Source organism: Artibeus jamaicensis, unplaced genomic scaffold, assembly GCF_021234435.1.
Source record: "Artibeus jamaicensis isolate MK-2021 breed Jamaican fruit bat unplaced genomic scaffold, CSHL_Jam_final contig_793, whole genome shotgun sequence".
NCBI classification, from domain to species: Eukaryota; Metazoa; Chordata; class Mammalia; order Chiroptera; family Phyllostomidae; genus Artibeus; species Artibeus jamaicensis.
In genome coordinates, this window is record NW_026521975.1 from 12,852,221 (window position 1) to 12,869,966 (window position 17,746).

The window sequence follows — 17,746 nt, forward strand, 5'->3', positions numbered from 1 at the left end:
ACAGAGCAGCTGTTTCAAAACACTTTAATTTATTCTTGCACAAAATGAAGACAGAAAAAGAAAAATGGGAAGTGGAACAAGGTGGCCTGCAGAGAGGGCTTAACACCATTGCTCTGGCTATGAAATAATGGAATAGAGTTTGCATCTACCAGAAAGATAAAAAATCTAGCCGCCCCTTGCTCTTCTCTCCACAGTCAGGTCTATCTGGGATTGGAAGCAGTTTTTTACATCTATGGGAAACTACAGGAATTAGGGGAAAACAAGAGACGGAAGGTGAAGATCATGGAATGCACTTCTGGCTGTGGCTCAGCACTGTCCCATTTAAAACCAGAACACCAGTACTGAAGATGATTCCACTTGTAGTACTATGGCGGGTGTGTCCTATTCATGCCTTTCTGCAGCTTAATGAGCCCAAGTTTCAGAGTGCTCCTTAGAGATTTATTCCCACTGTCCTGGAGCCCAGTAGGGAAGACAATGCTGAGCACCCCTGTTGGGACTCAAGGGAGGGCTACCCCAGAGGTGATGTGTTAGGCCAATTCTGGCTGCAGGTGTTTGTTTAAATGGTGTTTGCTCATTATCACTGGCATCTATCTTGTGCTTTCATTTCTCTGCTTTTACTCTGCTTTGGGGCCTTAATGGGCAAATGGTTTCTACTTGAGCAAAGACCACCCACGCCCTGAAATGGCAATGGGGCGAGTCAGACAACCACTGTCTCTTTCCCTTCTGTCTCCCCCCTCACTTTCCTATTCTCTTTCTCCTCCATCCCATGTGTGTCTGTTTCTCTGCCCTCTCTAAATTTCTTCTCCCTTTCTTTCTCTTCCCCTGTTCTCTCTCTCTGTCTCTCCCTCTCCCTCCTTGCTTCAGGGCGTGTGTATGTGCCATCTGTCTGTCATTCTTCCCTCTATGTTATGCATGTGTGCATCCATCTTTCTTCCAGCTCACCTTCTCTGCCTCCCTTGCTCCTTTCTCACGTGGCTTTTCTGTGACAGATCTAGCCTGGGAGCCAGGACACCCAGCTTCTGGTCCCAGCACTATCGTTAACTGGCTGTGTGGTTACGGCCAAGTTACTTTACATCTCTGGGCCTCAATTTCTTCAACCATAGAATAGGTTAGACTGGATGCTCTTTCATGTCCCGACAGCTCTGAGACTTTATCACTGAATGAAACGGAGCTCAGCAGACCCATGAAGCAGTTGCTCTTCTAGAGAGAGTCATGCTGAGGGCCCCAACGGCACAGGCACCAGGGGGCGCCCAAACACCACTCGAAGAGGATGTGACCAACAATCCAAACACCAAGGGGAGGATTTACTACCTGCTAGGCAGGCACTGTGCTAAACCCTGTACTTGTCTACCACTCAGTCTGATGAGGTAGATACTATGACTGTTCCTACATTAGAGGTGAAGCAACTTGCTTAATGTCACACAGCCAAGATCTGTCAGAGCAGGATTGAAACTCAGGCTCTCTGCCTCCAGAGCCTATGCATGCTCAGTAGCTAATAATCTGTGATTCTCTATGGCCCCAGCCACTGATCCTTGCTTACAAGCTTCCCACATAGGGGGCTGAGTAAAACATCTGTGGGCCCCAAATGCACTCAGGAGTTTTAGATCCGGACTAAAATAGTTCAATCAGTTATCTCTTTCAAGACACCAACTCTGCCTCAGCTGGTGCGGCTCAGTGGATTGAGTGCTGGCCTGAAAACCAAAGAGTTGCTGGTTTGATTCCCAGTCAGGGCACATGCCTGGGTTTCGGGCCAGGTCCCCAGCAAGGGGCACAGGAAAGGCAACCACACATTGATGTTTCTCTCCCTCCCTTTCTCCCTCCCTTCCCCTCTGTCTAAAAATAAAATAGTTTTTTTAAAAAAAGACAGCAACTCTGACTTTTCCTATCTCTGCCCATGACTATTGCATCAGTACTTATTGCCCTGCACACTGACTGCCATGTTCTCACAGAACAGCCCTTTACCTGCAAATGTGCTTGTCCTATGTCATTCTGACTAACCAGGGATCGCACCAGCACCTAGAGAAGTACTGGGCCAACGGCAGAGACTCAAGCTTGCCGAGTAACCGATGAGCCCCAGGACACTCTGTGAACACTGAGGATGTGCTTCTGTGCCCTCCATCTGGGCTGTAATATCTGGGGCCCTTAATACCTCCACACCACAACTCCTGCAGGCAGACTACAGCTGGTCACTGGCAACACTCAAAGGGAGGCTTCTAAGGGAGGGTTAAATGATGTCATTTCGCAGAAGCAGAAACTAGGGTCCTCCGATGATAATTTCAGCTAACATAAGGAAAAGTCAAGAGGACCCCAGCTCCATGCCAGACACAGCGAAGAGCTGTAAGGACAGGGGCAAGAAGCCATGGTTCCTACTCTCAAGAAAATACTGGAATAGAGGAGGTAAAACATGAAAAGTCAATCCGCATATAAAACGTGTATAATAAGTATATAAACTATATTACAAATGGTAAATACGTAACATTCCTGGGAGTCAGGAATGAAAGTCCGAGTCCTTCCCTTTAACCACCAAGTGCGTATGTCTGGCACCCTTCTGAAACACCAGCTCAGACGCCCGTCAGGCACTAACAGTCGTCTGGGGTCATGTAAGCATTGAGATCACCACCGGGTTTGGTAGCCCTTGTTTTTCCTATTTTCCTTCGTGCGTCTGTCCCACTGTCAAACATGTTGAGACAGAGAGGGAGTGGGACGATGGGTGAGTGAAGTGATGCTCCCCGAAGTACATTCACATAACCTGCAAAGGACGACGGAATTAACCATCCGGGGAGTTCAGTCTCACGGGACACCCAAACCCCCACCACAGCTGCATCATAATCTTCTTGCTCTTCCTCAATGCCAACAATTCCATTTGTATAGTAGAAATAAATTAATCGAGTTTCATTTCCAGAAATGCTCTTGTTTTTCAGAGTATGATACAGAATAACCACAGATGTAGTTTTATTACACTTCTTCCTAGCTTTAATGTAGATCTCACAGTGGCCACAGAACACACTAACAGTTTCCAGACAGTCCAAGTCTGGATACCACCCTGCGGCTGGGGAGGCCTTTTCACTTACCCTCCTCGCAGCCCCTCTGCCCCTTTTCAGCGCCCATCCCTATACAACAGCCATGCAAACAGAAGGAGGGCAATGAGCACAGCAAGAAAGCTGCACAGTCCATAGACCGGATAATCTCCGAGAGTCGGTCAGAGTTCACTGAATAGTAATGCCCACTCTGTGTGCCTCCCTCCGCCTCAACCACAGACAGACTCTGCGCTCTCCTGTGCTCAGGGGTGATGTATTTCCCTGGACAGCTCCAGATGGCAGAAGCAGGCAACAGACTCATTTGCCTCTCCATTCCCAGCAGGCCTCACAAGGGTTTCTCAGCTGGGACTGCACTTCGGCAGCCTTCTGTCCCGAGGCTGAGGCATTGCCTCTAATGACTCCATCACTGCCCCAGTTAAAGAAGGAGGGTTGCAAGGAGGTTAGCGCAGCCCAGGAATGGGGACACTCTGGAAAGCCTGTTCACTCCTGGGACTCACTGCACGGCAGCTCTGGGGCCAGAAGGCGTCACGGCCAGGGACAGGAAGCCTGCTCTCCGCCACCCTGCCTCCCTCTCAGGGCACCCACCAGCAGGGCCCCTCCCAACAACCGCTGTGAAGGGAATCGTTACTCCAAAGACATGGCCAGCTGGCTCTCAATTTTCCACATACAGGGTGGGACAAAAGTAGGTTTACAGTTGTTCACATGGAAAATAATACGATAATTAGTAAGTGATAATATAAGAATAAACTCTATTTTGTGGGTTCACAACTAAACTTTTGCCCTACCTTGCATACTTTGATATAGTTTTGAATTACATCTGGTCAACACCACAGAAGGAGAGGGCAACATCCTTTTATTCGTATAATTTTGAAATCTTGTGGTGGTTACAGAGAAGTCTAACAACCTGAGTGCCCCCGGCCCCGCCTCTCACAGTGGACCAGCAGGCAGGAGCTGCGAAGCCTCCACCTCACTCCTCGGCGCCCAGCCAGCTCTCCCTCCCCGAACACACCGGTCCTCAGGGGACAGTCCCCAGAAATCCCCAAGGAGACAAAGTATGAGAGAAAAAGCATGGGTTATTTCATCCAATAGGGCATTTGTGGCAAGACTGTCCTTTTAAAGTCAAAATCAGAACCATATCTTTATTATTTGTGGTTTTAAAAAAAGCCACGACTGGTATAATAATGCAAAAAAGACAGATCAAGCCAGAAATAACCTCTGATTATAGGACATATAGTCATCAACAACTCATATTTTAAATCTGGTTTCCCAAGTCCAATCTTGCCAAACGACCCCCTGAAGGCCCTGTATCTCACCCCAAGCCCCACTCTAACAGGCCACCTGCATGCCTGATAAAGAAATGAAGTCATGTTATGTGAAGCCCAACCCAGACAGTGCTCAGATAACCCCCAAGTCCTTGAATCGTGCAGAAAGCTCAGGAGTGAGGGTCAAGCTCTCCCCAAAGGCACCTATGCCATATGACTGCACGGAATTCCTATTCCTCAGGCTGAGCCTCCCTTCTCAAAACCACGGGTGAGAAGGCCCTGTCCATTGAGCTGCTTAGGTAAGAAGGATGCAATTAGCAAGTCCAGATGGTTTTCCTGGGGAGGAGGATGCAGCTGGGAGGCTGAATTGCCCTATTTTCCTAAATCGGGTGATCCCAGGCCTGAGTGGCCAGGTCAGGGACTCAGCCGTCTGCCTGCCTGGGATGGATGCTGGGTGTGGGGCCTGTTACCTGCTGGACGTCCTGCTGGAAAACACAGAGCTGCAGCCGCTGGTGGAGCCGCACCTTGCGGTGCTGCCAGATGCTCTCGAGTCGCCGCTGATGGTGCAGCACTTCATGTACCACATCCAGTACCTGGTGCACTGCCTTGGAGTAGTTGGCTGTGGCTGTGAGGGACTCGGAGTTCCCAGGACTCAAGGGACGCTGAAGCACATCCAGCAGGGCCTTGCCATCCTGGCTGACCTGCAGGAAGGGAAGAGGGTCACGCCAAGGGAGTGGAGTGGCAGACAGGGCACAGGAAGGATAGCAGGGTCTGCCTGGGGTTCTGGACTAGGACTAAGGATCGCAGTCCTAACCAGACCTATGACAACCAAGGAATGGGCCAGCCAGAGCTGCCATGATGCCCAGCCCATATTGCGTGGGAGGCCAGAGCACCCCAGAATCCTGGGGCAGAGGAGCTGCAGGGACAGCACCCAGGTGTCTGTAACACTCTCGAATCAGTCTCTCTCCCCCTTGAATTTTAGCTCTGCCTGTCTAGCAGGGACTCTGCCTGTCTCCCAAACACCTGGAACAGTGCCTGGCACATAGTTCTTGATAGATATTTTGGTTGACTCACCGCCAGCTCAGGCCACAGAACGACTCTTCTTTACCTTCCTCTACCTGGCTCTGAACTTCTAGATCTGTGATCAGAGACAAGGTACCTAACATCTCTGGGTCTCAGTTTCCTTGTGTGAGGAACTGGTAGGGGTAGCAACGGCACACACCTCAGGGTTGTGGTGAGGATTAAATGAGTTAGCACACGCGGGGCACTTAGACTGGAGCTCAGCACATTGCGCTGGCTACCAATTCTATCTTCATCAGCATCTTCATCATTTCTCTCTCCTGTATTCTTTATTCCCTCGTCATCTTCTTCTATACTGACCCTTCTTTTGCTCTCTTTCTATACATCCCCTTTTTTTCCTCCCGAAAGAAGTCCTATCCCCATCTTTTCAGAATATGCAGAGTAAAGAAAGGACCCTAAGATTGTGGACACACCCTCCAGCTCCTGGGTTACCCAACTCTCACCCTCAGTGCTGAGACCAGTGGGGGAGACACTCCCCGTCACTCATCATTGGAATCCTGGCATAATTATCGGCAGAAAAGCCTGTGGGGCTAGAGTTGATTAAGAGGAGGGCTGAGAGGGAGTACACCTGAGATGAGAGAGGAAACCTGGCTGGAGGAATACAGCCGGTTTGGGCAACCACCACTACCCTTGCTCTCCTCTTATAACATCCCTCCAGAGACATGAGAAAGACAAATATCCTATGGCTAAACCCAGCACAGCTCTCTTCAGGGAATTCTAAGCCAGTGCTGTCTCTTGGCACTGTGATATGTCCAGGGTGGTTGGAGATAGAGGGCCAAGTCCTGAAATGAAGTCTGTGTGAGTTCTGTCCTTGGCCTTAGTTCACATCTGTGGGAGGCAGAGACAGCCCACAGACCTCTGGAGAGGGCTCAAAGGGTCTGTCTATGTCCCACAATGCTAGGGCCTGATAATAAATAGGGATAAATATTCTATCTATATTTATAATTACACTCATATATATGTGAAACCTATGAGTATAATATTAATTTCATTTGTATACTCTATGTATATTTAATAAGTAGTAAAGTTAGAGATTCATGACCCATGGGCAGAGGCACAGTTCTGTTAGAAGAGAAAGCCTTGTGCCACTTGAGTCAAAATCGACGAGATCAAAATTGGCTCACAAGCCTTCCTCTCTGCCTCCTACAATGACAAAACCTGTTACCATTTTCAGCACTTCCTATTGCCAGGCACACTGCGCCAGGTGCATTACACACATTATCTTTATAACTCCCCAAAACTCCCCTGCAAGGCAGGCATCACACCGTTATTTTGCAGAAGAAACTGAGGCCTACAATGGTTAAGAAATTTTCCCAAGGTCACACAGGCAAATTGGCAAGGAAGCCAAGATTCAAACCCAGTTCTGACAGTGGCAAAACCCTTTGGTTGCACCCACAAGCCACTGGTTCTTTGACTTCAAAGTGTATGAAACTCATCTGGGATAATATTTAGTAAAATGTAAGTTCTATGTCCCACTTCTTGACTTTCTGATTGAGGCTGGTGCGGAACCCAGGAATATGGACCTCTAACAAGCACCCCAGGTGAGTCTGATGCCCGTGGAACGGGAACCCACTTCGAGAATAGTGCTCTAACCAACCTTGCCCCAGAAGGAACCCGTGGGCCAAATACGAATTCACTTTCCTCTCTTCATCCAGTTTCCTTAATCAGCCCATCTCCCTCAGAATTCACGCCAGTCAGCAAACCTACTTACCTGTGTACATCCCACAGATGCACCTATAAGCCGTTTTCCTTTTACTACACTATGCAGCAAAAGAAAGAAGGACTTCCTACCTTTTGAGACAGCATGGATGGAACTGGAGAGCATTATACTACTAAGTGAAATAAGCCAGGTGGTGAAAGACAAATACCATATGATCTCACCTTTAAGTGGAACCTAATCAACCAAACAAACAAACAAAATATAACCAGAGACACTGAAATTAAGAACAAACTGATAGTAACCAAGGGGAGAGGGGAGGGGATAATGGGGGGGGAATGGGAAGTGTTGTCAGGAACATGTATAATGGACACATGGACAAAACCAAAGTGGGGTAGGATCAGGGGTGGGTGTTGGGGATGGCTGGGGTGGGGGGAGTAGTGTGGGGGTGGGGAAGGAGACGACTGTACTTGAACAACAATAAAAAAAGTTTTTTCCCTTCCTAACTTTGAATAATGCCCCCAGCCTTTGATTTTTCAGAGGAAGAGTATTTTAGTTTGTCTTTCACTTCCATGGCAACTTCTACAAACACTCGTGTGCGCCCTATGGCGAGTTTTCCTCTGGACCTTCTGGTGATGAGCTGCTTCACAAAAGGGGTGGCAGGCTCCTGCACAGCAGCCAGAAACAAACCCCAGAGGAGCAGTGTTGCTTTTATACAGTCCTTCCCAGAGAAGAATCCAATCGTCACACATATCCAAGGTGGTCTCCTGATGGCCCTATTTTTTCTGCCTCCAGGCTGGAGACACCACCATTCATAGATCCAAGATCTTAAAGAGTCTCCAAAGACAGAAAAATAGCATCTAGTCTTCTCAGTCCAACCTGGGCTTTTCCAGAGTGGACAGGCCAGTGTTCTTGCCACCCACCCATATGCACACATGCCCAGTACCCTTGGGTGTCCTGCTTGGTTCTCACCTCTGTGTAGGCCTGAGTCACCTGCTCGTACAAAGACTGGTGGTGGTGGATTGCCAGCTCCAGGTCCTGCATCTCGGATGGCAGGCCACCTTCACTGCACATCTTGCACCAGGCGTCCACTCCCGACAGGAACTGGAAGGACATGCCAGCTGGGTCAGTGTGGGGGACATTGGGGTGGGCCATGGACAAATTATGCAGAGACCTTGGGAAGAAGCATCATCAGGACCTCCGGAAGCCTTCAGAGGCCACAGCAGAGGGTGGAAGTTTTTCTTTAATTGTACAAATATTAACTCCATGTAAGAAGTCAGACCCAGTACCTGTTTAAGAAGTGTGGTTTCCACAAACAAAGATGACTATTATGAAACTGCTGGGGGTGGGAGTCATCCGCATGTTCAACAGATTACACCCACATATTGACTATAAAATACAGGTGTGCAAACAGCTCATTACATTACACGTATACATTGCAGCTGCTTGTCCTGTGCACACTCACACGCACATGTCAGGGGCTACACTTAATGTAATGGAATGTTTCCATACAGGTACGTTACGTTATAGTGTGTACACTGAGTTGTGAGGAGGAGCCAAGAGCATATAATATGGGCCCCTCAGGGAACTTGCAGAGACTTTCCCACAAGGAATGGAGATTAACCCCCAAGAAGACCCCTACCCTTGGGTCAGTAGCCTCAGGGGTGGAGAGGGGGAGAGGCAGCTTAGGAAGACAGACTGTGCTGTGCCTACAGTGGCAGTGCCTCCTGGAATGTGATATATAGATAGAGACCTTGACAGATATCAGATTATTTAAAAATGAAAATGAACAACTGTGGAAGACTACAGGTATCTGTGCACAAATGGCGAGCCAACTGAAACCACTCAGATTTATTAGGTGGAAAAACACACCTTTAAATTGCAAATAATTTTTCACCCAACAGTCTGGAATGGTTTTTGTCTGTGATTCTTGTTGCCTGGGTGCACAGCTCCATTCAAATTAATTGCCTAGATACCCTTTTATCTCATTGCCTATAACAGCCCACATGAGGACAATAAAGAGCTGCCTAAATAAACGCATTGAAAAAATAGCCTTGAATCCATTGTTGGGTGTGTTTTTTTCCTCTAGCTAAATAGAATCACAGTTATGAGTTTCCCTGAAGAAGTGGTAATATCTGAGGAAACCACATTAAAAATAGATACAAATAAAATTGCTCCTGATCCAAACTAAGTCAGGAAATATCAGCAAGAAGCTTGACTCCTCCAGCTATTCTCAGTCCTGGCACTGCGTCTGCTGTACCCACACACACAAACACACCCAAGTGCATCATAAACTTTACTAACATAAGAGATATGTGGCACAGAATTTACACAGAATAATAACATACAGTGCTCCTTATAGTAATTCCAGGTAGCCAACTGATTCTCACAGGATGCTTTTGTATGTGACATACTTGCATAGTTGTGACATGAAAGCCGATTGATAGTTTCACTTATGATTTTTTTCATAGAAATATTTACTTTTAACATTTATTTTATTGATTATGCTATTACAGTTGTCCCATTTCCCTGCTTTATTCCCAGCTTCCCTGCACATCACCTCCCACCCTCATTCCCCCCAACCCCTTAGTTCATGTTCATGGGTCATACATGTAAGTTCTTTGGCTTCTACTTTTCTTACACTATTCTTAACTTCCGCTGTGTAATTTCTACCTACCATTTATGCTACTTATTCTCTGTACCCAGTCCCCCATTCTCCCCCTTTCCCTTCCCCACTGAGAACCCTCCATGTGATCTCCATTTCTGTGATTCAGTTCCTGTTCTAGCTGTTTTCTTAGTTTGTTTTTGTTTTTGTTTTAGGATTGGTTGTTGATAACTGAGTTTGCTGTCATTTTACTGTTCATACTTTTTATTTTCTTTTTCTTAGATAAGTCCCTTTAACATTTCATATGATAAGGGATTAGTGATGATGAACTCTTCGAATTTGACCTTATCTGGGAAGCACTTTATCTGCCCTTCCATTCTAAATGATAGCTTTGCTGGATAGAGTAATCTTGGATATATGTCCTTGCCTTTCATGACTTGGAATACCTCTTTCCAGCCCCTTCTTGCCTGTAAGGTCTCTTTTGAGAAATCAGCTGATAGCCTTATGGGAGGAACTCTTTTGTAGGTAACTGTCCACTTTTCTCTTGCAGCTTTTGAGATTCTCTCCTGATCTTTCATCTTGGGTAATATGATTATGATGTGCCTTAGTGTGTGCTTCCTTGGGTCCAACTTCTTTGGGATTCTCTGAGCTTCCTGAACTTCTTGGAAGTCTATTTCCATTGCCAGATAGGGAAAAGTTTTCCTTCATTATTTTTACAAATAATTTTTCAATTTCTTGTTCTTCCTCTTTTACTTCTGGCATCCCTATGATTTGGATATTGGGATGTTTAAAGTTGTCCTGGAGGTTCCTAAGCCTCTCCTCATTTTTTTTTTTTTTTTGGTGGGGGGGAATCTTGTTTCTTCATTCCATTCTGGCTGAATGTTTATTTCTTCCTTCTGGTCTGAACCACTGATATGAGTCCTGGTTTCCTTCCCTTCACTGTTGGTTCCCTGTACAGTTTCCTTTATTTCACTTTGCATAACCTTCACTTTTCCCTCTATTTTGCAACTATTCTCAACCAATTCTGTAAGCATCCCAATTACCATTGTTTTGAACTGTGTGTCTGATAGGTTGGCTATCTCTTTGTCGCTTGGTTGTATTTTTCCGGGAGCTTTAATCTGCTTTCATTTGGGCCATTTTTTTGTCTTGGCACACCTGTTACATAGTAAGGGGCAGAGCTGTAGGTATTCACCAGGGAGAAGCAACCGACCTCACTGCATAGTGGTGCTATACATAGGGAAGGGTTCTGAGAGGGAACAATGCTGCTTGCTCTACTCTGCCGGCTTTCAGTAACTTCCCCCACTTCCCACAAGCAAATGGGGCCCTTCTGGTGCTGATTCCTGGGTGGGTGATTTTGTGTACTTTATAGGACCCTGTGGGTCTCTCCAATGAACTCTCCCGTGAGGCTGGGAGTTTCTCCTGCTGGTGCAACCCTCACAGGTTTTTTCAGTCAGAGGTTTTGAGGCTTTATTTCCCTGTGCTGAACCCCTGGGCTGTGCAATCTGTCTTGCTCCCCAGTTGTTCCTCCTGGTTTTTCTGCAGGCAAATGTGGGACCACCTGGCCTGCCAGCTGCCACCTTGCCAGGAGTCCTCTCTTACCAGCTGCCTGTCTCCACGTCTGCTAACGGTCTGGATAAATGTTTCTTCTTTAACTCCTTGGTTTTTGGACTTCCATATAGTTTGATTTTCTGTCAGTTGCGGTTATTTTTTGTTTTTTAAATTTGTTGTTGTCCTTCTTTTGGTTGTGCGAGGAGGCACAATGTGACTACCTATACCTCAATCTTAGCTGGAAGTCAGTTTCACTTATGTTGGTGTAAGACAAAAGTGAAACTATCTCAAGACTTATGTCAGAACATTACTTGTTCATCCATGATGTGCAGGAATCCTGTGCAGAATGAAATAATAGTTTGTGAATATCAGAAGATTAACTCAATTCTGTGTGCCATTCATAATGTAAGAGCTACAGACAAGACACACTTAAAAAATAGATTTTATTGATTATGCTATTACAGTTGTCCCATTTCTGCCTTCATTCCCCTCCACTCTGCACATCTTCTCCCACCCACATTCCCTGCCTTTAGTTCATGTCCATGTGCCTCAAGTTCTTTAACTTTTACACTTCCCATACTATTCTTGCCCTCCCCCATTCTATTTTCTGCCTGCAATCTATGCTACTTATTCTGTACCTTTCCCCACTCTCCTCCTCCCACTCCCCTGTTGCTACCCCTCCATGTGATCTCCATTTCTGTGATTCTGTTCCTGTTCTAGTTGTTTGCTTAGTTTGTTTTTATTTTATGTGTGGTTGTTAATAATTGTGAGTTTGCTATCATTTTACTGTACATGTTTTTTATCTTCTTTTTCTTAGATAAGTCCCTTTAACATTTCATATAATAAGGGCTTGGTTATGATGAACTCCTTCAACTTGACCTTATCTGAGAAGCACTTTATCTGTCCTTCCATTCTAAATGAAAGTTTTGCTGGATAGAGCAATCTTGGATGTAGGTCCTTGTCTTTTATGACTTGGAATACTTCTCTCCAGCCCCTTCTTGCCTGTAAGGTATCTTTTGAGAAATCAGCTGACAGTCTGATGGGAAGTCCTTAGTAGGTGGCTGTCCTCTTATCTCTTGCTGCTTCTAGGATTCTCTCCCTCATTTTAATCTTGGTTAATGTAATTATGATGTGCCTTGGTGTGTTCCTCCTTGGGTCCACCTGCTCTGAGACTCTCTGTGCTTCCTGGATTTCCTGGAAGTCTATTTCCTTTGCCAGATTGGGGAAATTCTCCTTTATTATTTGTTCAAATAAGTTTTCCACTTGTTGTTCTTCCTCTTCCCCTTCTGGTACCCTTATAATTCAAATGTTGGAACATTTAAAGATGTCCTGGAGGTTTCTAAGCCTCTCATCATTTTTTTGAATTCTTGTTTCTTCATTCTGTTCTGGTTGAATGTTTCTTTCTTTCTTCTGGTCCACTCCATTGATGTGAGTCCCAGTTTCCTTCCCATCACTATTGGTTCCCTGTGCATTTCCCTTCACTTCTCTTAGTGTAGCCTTCATTTGTTCATCTAATTTGTGACTAAAATCAACCAGTTCTGTGAGCATCCTGATCACCAGTGTTTTGAACTATGTATCCGATAGGTTGGCTATCTTTTGGTCGCTTAGAAATATTGAGTCTGGGGTTTTGAGCTGTTCTTCTGCTTGAGCCATAATGTTTTGGTCTGTTCGCGCCTGTTACATATGAGGGGGGGAGCCTCAGGTGTTCACCAGGGTGGGGCAACTCAAGTCATTGGGTTGTGACACTGTATGTGGAGGCGGGGTCTGAGAGGGAAAACTGGCGCTTTGCTCCACTCTCTGTTGCACCTCAGTCCCTCCCGCCGCTTCCCCCTAGCAAACTGGGCCTTTCTGCTGCTGATTCCCGTGTGGGTGGGCTTGTGTGCATTCTAGGACCCTGTGGGTCTCTCCAACAGACTCTCCTGTGAGGCTGGGAGTCTCTACCTATGCCTCAATCTGCACAGGTATTTTCAGTCAGTGTTTTGAGGCTTTATTTCCTGGCCTAGGCCCCTGGGTTGCACAATCCATCTCGCTCCCCAGTTATCTGCACGCAAATGTGGGACTGCTGCCCGGTCAGTCAGTCACCTTGAACACGGTGCCCCACTTCTCAGTCGCTGCCTCACTGGGTCTGCCCTTTGCCATCCCATGCCCTGGATCTGCCAGCTGCTGTCTGGGCACCCAGGGTCTGCCTGGTGCCGTCTTGTGTGCCCAGAGTGCCTTGCGCGCCCAGTGTCACCGCTTCCTGTGCCGAGACCCCTCTCTACTCAGCAGCCCGACTCTGCCCTGCTTACCGGTCTGAATGAATGTGTCTATTTTAACTCCTTGGTTGTCAGACTTCCATACAGTTCAATTTTCTCTCAGTTTTGGTTGTTATTTTGTTTCTAAATTGTTGTTGTCCTTATTTTGGTTGTTCGAGGAGTTACAGTGCATCTGCCTATGCCTCCATTTTGGCTGGAAGTCACAAGACACATTTTTAAGTTCAGTCCACACTATAAAATTTTTTCTCCCTCGTGTTTTAAGACTCTAGACAATCAGTAAAATAATAAATCCAGCCTTGGTTTGTAGCATTTGCTGATTTCCATGGCGTAAAACTCCTACCTCGGTCTGTTTCAGGTTCCCACTGGGACACCACCAATGTGGAGTGAGGAGAGAGGAGTGGTAGCACACATGCGCAGTATTTCCACCCCAGATACAAATTCTCAAATAGACATAAATAATGTCAACAACCTAGATAATGAAATGTAGCAAAATAAATGGGAAATAATGGTTTTGAGTATTTATTGGCTTTGACTTTAATACAACATAGCTAATGTAAATTTAGCTCAAGTAATGCTGTATTTAACAACCAGTTCAAAAAATTCCTGCTATTTGAACAATTGGGCCTTCATGATCCAGTTAGAGTGAGCTCCAACACACCCCTGGGTCTTAGGCAGATCATTTATTCTCTCTGAGCTTCAGTGCTCCTATCTGTAAAATGAGTTAGTGATGTCACTGGCCAGTACCCGTCAGTGAATGAGAACCAGTAATTGTTATTTCTAGCTACTGTGTTATTGTTACATTATTATTATTATCTATAGCAAATGCTTTATGTAATATTAAGTTTCCCCCCTACTCTCGGAACTCTTATGATCAGTTCAGTTTCACCCCTTTTGTCCAAGCTCAGGGAACATAAACTAGGCAGGCAATCAATGCACACAAGTACACACAACAATAAACCATCCAGTGGTATGTAAACAGACTCTGGGTTCCTTCTTATTTGGATGATAAACAAAGCCGCCAATGTTTCTTTATGTATACAGGGACCATGAAAGTGGGAGACATGGGTTATTGTTGCAGCTACTCATCAGGGTCTTCAGTGTTTTACAGAGAGGAGGAGCTCTCTACAAAGTCTATATCCTCCCACCCTTCCCACCAATAGCAACTCTGCAGCTCCCTTGGCCTCACCTGCTCAGCCTTCTGGTGGAATACTGCAGACATGGCAAGAATGGTGCTACGTTCATCCAGGGCAGCCGCAAAGCTCTTCCACTCCTGGTCCAGCTGTGTGGAAATCTGCTTGATTTGCTGTGAGGCATAATGACCAGCCTCAGAGAGGCGAGAAGCCACGGACATGATGCGGTTGATGTTGACATAGGCATTCTGGAAAGCAAAGCAGAGTGAGTGCATAGTGGGGCAGGCTGAAAAGGAATCCACTGAGTGCTTTTGGGGTGGGTATTTGGGAAAGCAAGCTACCCCAAATAATAATTATGAGACAGGACAGTATAGGCCACTCTAATATTAATATATCTGATTTTGGCCCAAGGGAAGTCTTTGCATATGATAAAATTTCCACAGATAGCAGGTAAGATAACTGATGCTTCTCATTCCTGGGACCAGGATAGTTTTTGTGCCAACTACTAATGCACATAAATGCAATCATTTTGCATGGAATACCTTAGTAAATCTCACTAGCATCTTTGAGATCATGCCAATGGGGACAGTATGGTACTTCTAAGAGTTACTTTCTTGCCCTGGCTGGTGGAGCTGAGTGGATTGAGCATGGGCCTGTGAACCCAAGGTCGCTGTTCAATTCCCAGTCAGGGCACATGGCTGGGTTGCAGACTAGGTGCCCAGTAAGGGATGTGTGAGAGGGAACCACATATCGATGTTTCTCTCCCTCTCTCTCCTTCCCTTTCCCTCTCTCTAAATAAACTCTTTTTAAAAAGTTACTTTATGAAAGTAATGGCTCAGACTAGGGCAAAAGCTGGAGGAGGCCGAAACACCTCTCTTGCTCAGGAAAGAGCTGTACCCAGGGCATTATTGCCACCTACAGCAGGGCGGCAGTGTACACCAAAGAGGGTAAAGGACACACATTATGTGCTAATTCTACATCTTCCTAGCACCAAGGAAAGACTTTGCTGCCCCCTGGCCACTCCCTGCACCAGAAGAGCTGAAGCACTGGCCATCAGTCAGGGTTTAAATAAAGAGAACACCTGATGCCACAACCCTTTCCCACACTAAAAATAAGACCAATGGGACATTTTCTTATCTCCCCTTGACTTAGGACCAAAGCCCCGCCTCACCCCACAAGGCATCTGTGGGGGTCTCCCCCTGCTGACTCTCTTCACCTTGTGTTCACACTCATTCCCATCACTGACTGCCAATTAAAATTCATGGCCACCATGGATGCTGTTTCCTACTGGGCTAGCAGAAAACTCTCCAGGAAGGAACAAGACCAAAGAAAATTCCCACTAACGTAAAACTAGGGAGCATGGTTATTTTTAACTGCTACCTCCTATTGATTGTCTGAAGTGTCGAAACAATCAAGGAATATTGTGGCACTCACAGAGAGCTTCTCTGACTCATACTGTCTGCCTAAAGAAGGATGTGGGTGACAGGTGGCTTGTACACCTTTGGTTTTTGTTACAAATTTTCTCAAATGATAATAAATATTCTTCAACAATTGCATTTTCTCTTGGTTCCATTAGCTGAGGGGTAGGTCATTAATACTGGGTAAAACATTTAATGAAGGTTCTTTATTTTTCTTTCCTTCTTCCCTCATGGTCCCCATTCATCTTAGCTTTCCCCTAAGCACTCCATCCTAAACCTGAGCCAGGTGGTTAAGGTCTCTCTTCATTTAAAAGGTCTCTGTGGAAGTTTAACAGGTTCATTAACACACTTGAATACAAATTCACCCTGATGTCTAATGATGCTCATGCATAAACTTTTTCTTTAGTCTGGCCTGGGATCTTTCTGACACAGTACATATACTTCCTTTAGTAGACTAGAACATTACTGAGCCTTATTTTGAAATAATGATCCTTCAGAGATTTAGGAATCATTATCAGCCCTGTTTTCTGAGTTAGGACATAGATTCTACTTAAAATTAAACTGTATTTATAGAACTGTCAGAAAAACCAAATCTGCACTTAGAGGGAGATAAAAGGGGAAAAAAGGCATGTACTGATTTTAAAAGTTCTCTCTTCTAAGGGAATAACATGTATTTCCCCAAATTTCCTGGTTGTGTCTTTGCCTTAGTTTGGGGTCCCCCAAAGAAGACCCTGAGGCAAGGATTTGGGGTAGATGGTGTATTTGAGTGTGATCCCAGGAAAAACAGCGAGGGAGTGAGGAATCGAAGAGAGCAGAGAGAAAAATGAATATGGGATGTGTGTTCATGAGTGGGCTGCTGCTATGAGCAACTGGGAGCCATCCGTCCTGAAACTCTCTGAAACGCTGTGCAGAACACACTCCTGAGCTGTCCAACTGGCAGGTGAGGTGTCTGGGGCATTGACACACCAAGTCCCATTGCTCACTGTTGAAGGTCTCTCCTCGAGGAACTCCCTGGCGTTTCCAGCCTGACCTATACACAGGCCAAGCACACTCCCCAGCTCAGAGTGACCAAGAGCAGAGAAAACACAGGAAGCTGTCAGTGTGAGGAAGGACTGCCTGCAGAAGACCCTCAGGCAGGCAAAGTGAGTATGGGTGGGGCATGGACAGTGTTGGGTATAGCTGTCCTCCGAAGTCTGGTTGGAATCTTGGAACTCTCTCCGTCACATGCACTTATCCAGATCTATCTAGGGTTGTTGAGTTTTTCTGTCCTGGGAAAGCCCTTCGGCCAAATGGGGAGCAAGAAAACCATTAAGAGCAGGGCACTAGCCTGTCTCCAGGACCCTTCGTGTACATCTCCTGGATGCCTGGCCTTCTGTCAGGACTGCCTGTTTGCATTCTCCCCCCACGGAGAACATAGTGAGGCATATTTCTCCTCACTTTCAGGAAGAAGTTTCCAGCTATTAGAAACGTCTAACTGTGGTTGCCTTCTGGAGGCTGTTAACACTTTGTCACTCATTCAAATATTTATGGAGAGTGAGCCAGGCTCTGTGTTGGGAGCTGTAGGAGATCAAAGAGGAATGAGACAGGATTCCTACCCTCAGGGGATCACAGCTGAGACTTAAGAAAAGTCCTCAACTAAATGTAATTTAAAGCAAAATGAAGTAAGTGTTTTGACAGAGGTAGAGGCCACTGGCTGTGGGGATTCAAAGGGAAGGGATCTTAACCACTGGCCTGGATGTTGGGAAGGGCCTTC

General features: G+C 46.0%; 1 protein-coding gene across 3 annotated transcripts in view; it reads right to left on the reverse strand.

Annotated features, from left to right (window-relative positions):
* Positions 1 to 17,746, reverse strand: part of LOC119039416 (kalirin) — a 571,768-nt gene that overhangs the window by 229,414 nt on the left and 324,608 nt on the right. For all 3 annotated transcript variants that reach the window (XM_053672926.1, XM_053672927.1, XM_037132217.2), the window contains exons 7-9: positions 14,632 to 14,823; positions 8,010 to 8,141; positions 4,771 to 5,001 (exon numbers count right to left, since the gene is read on the reverse strand). In XM_053672926.1, coding sequence (XP_053528901.1) covers positions 4,771 to 5,001; positions 8,010 to 8,141; positions 14,632 to 14,823 — 555 coding nt within the window. The remainder of the gene's footprint in view (positions 1 to 4,770; positions 5,002 to 8,009; positions 8,142 to 14,631; positions 14,824 to 17,746) is intronic.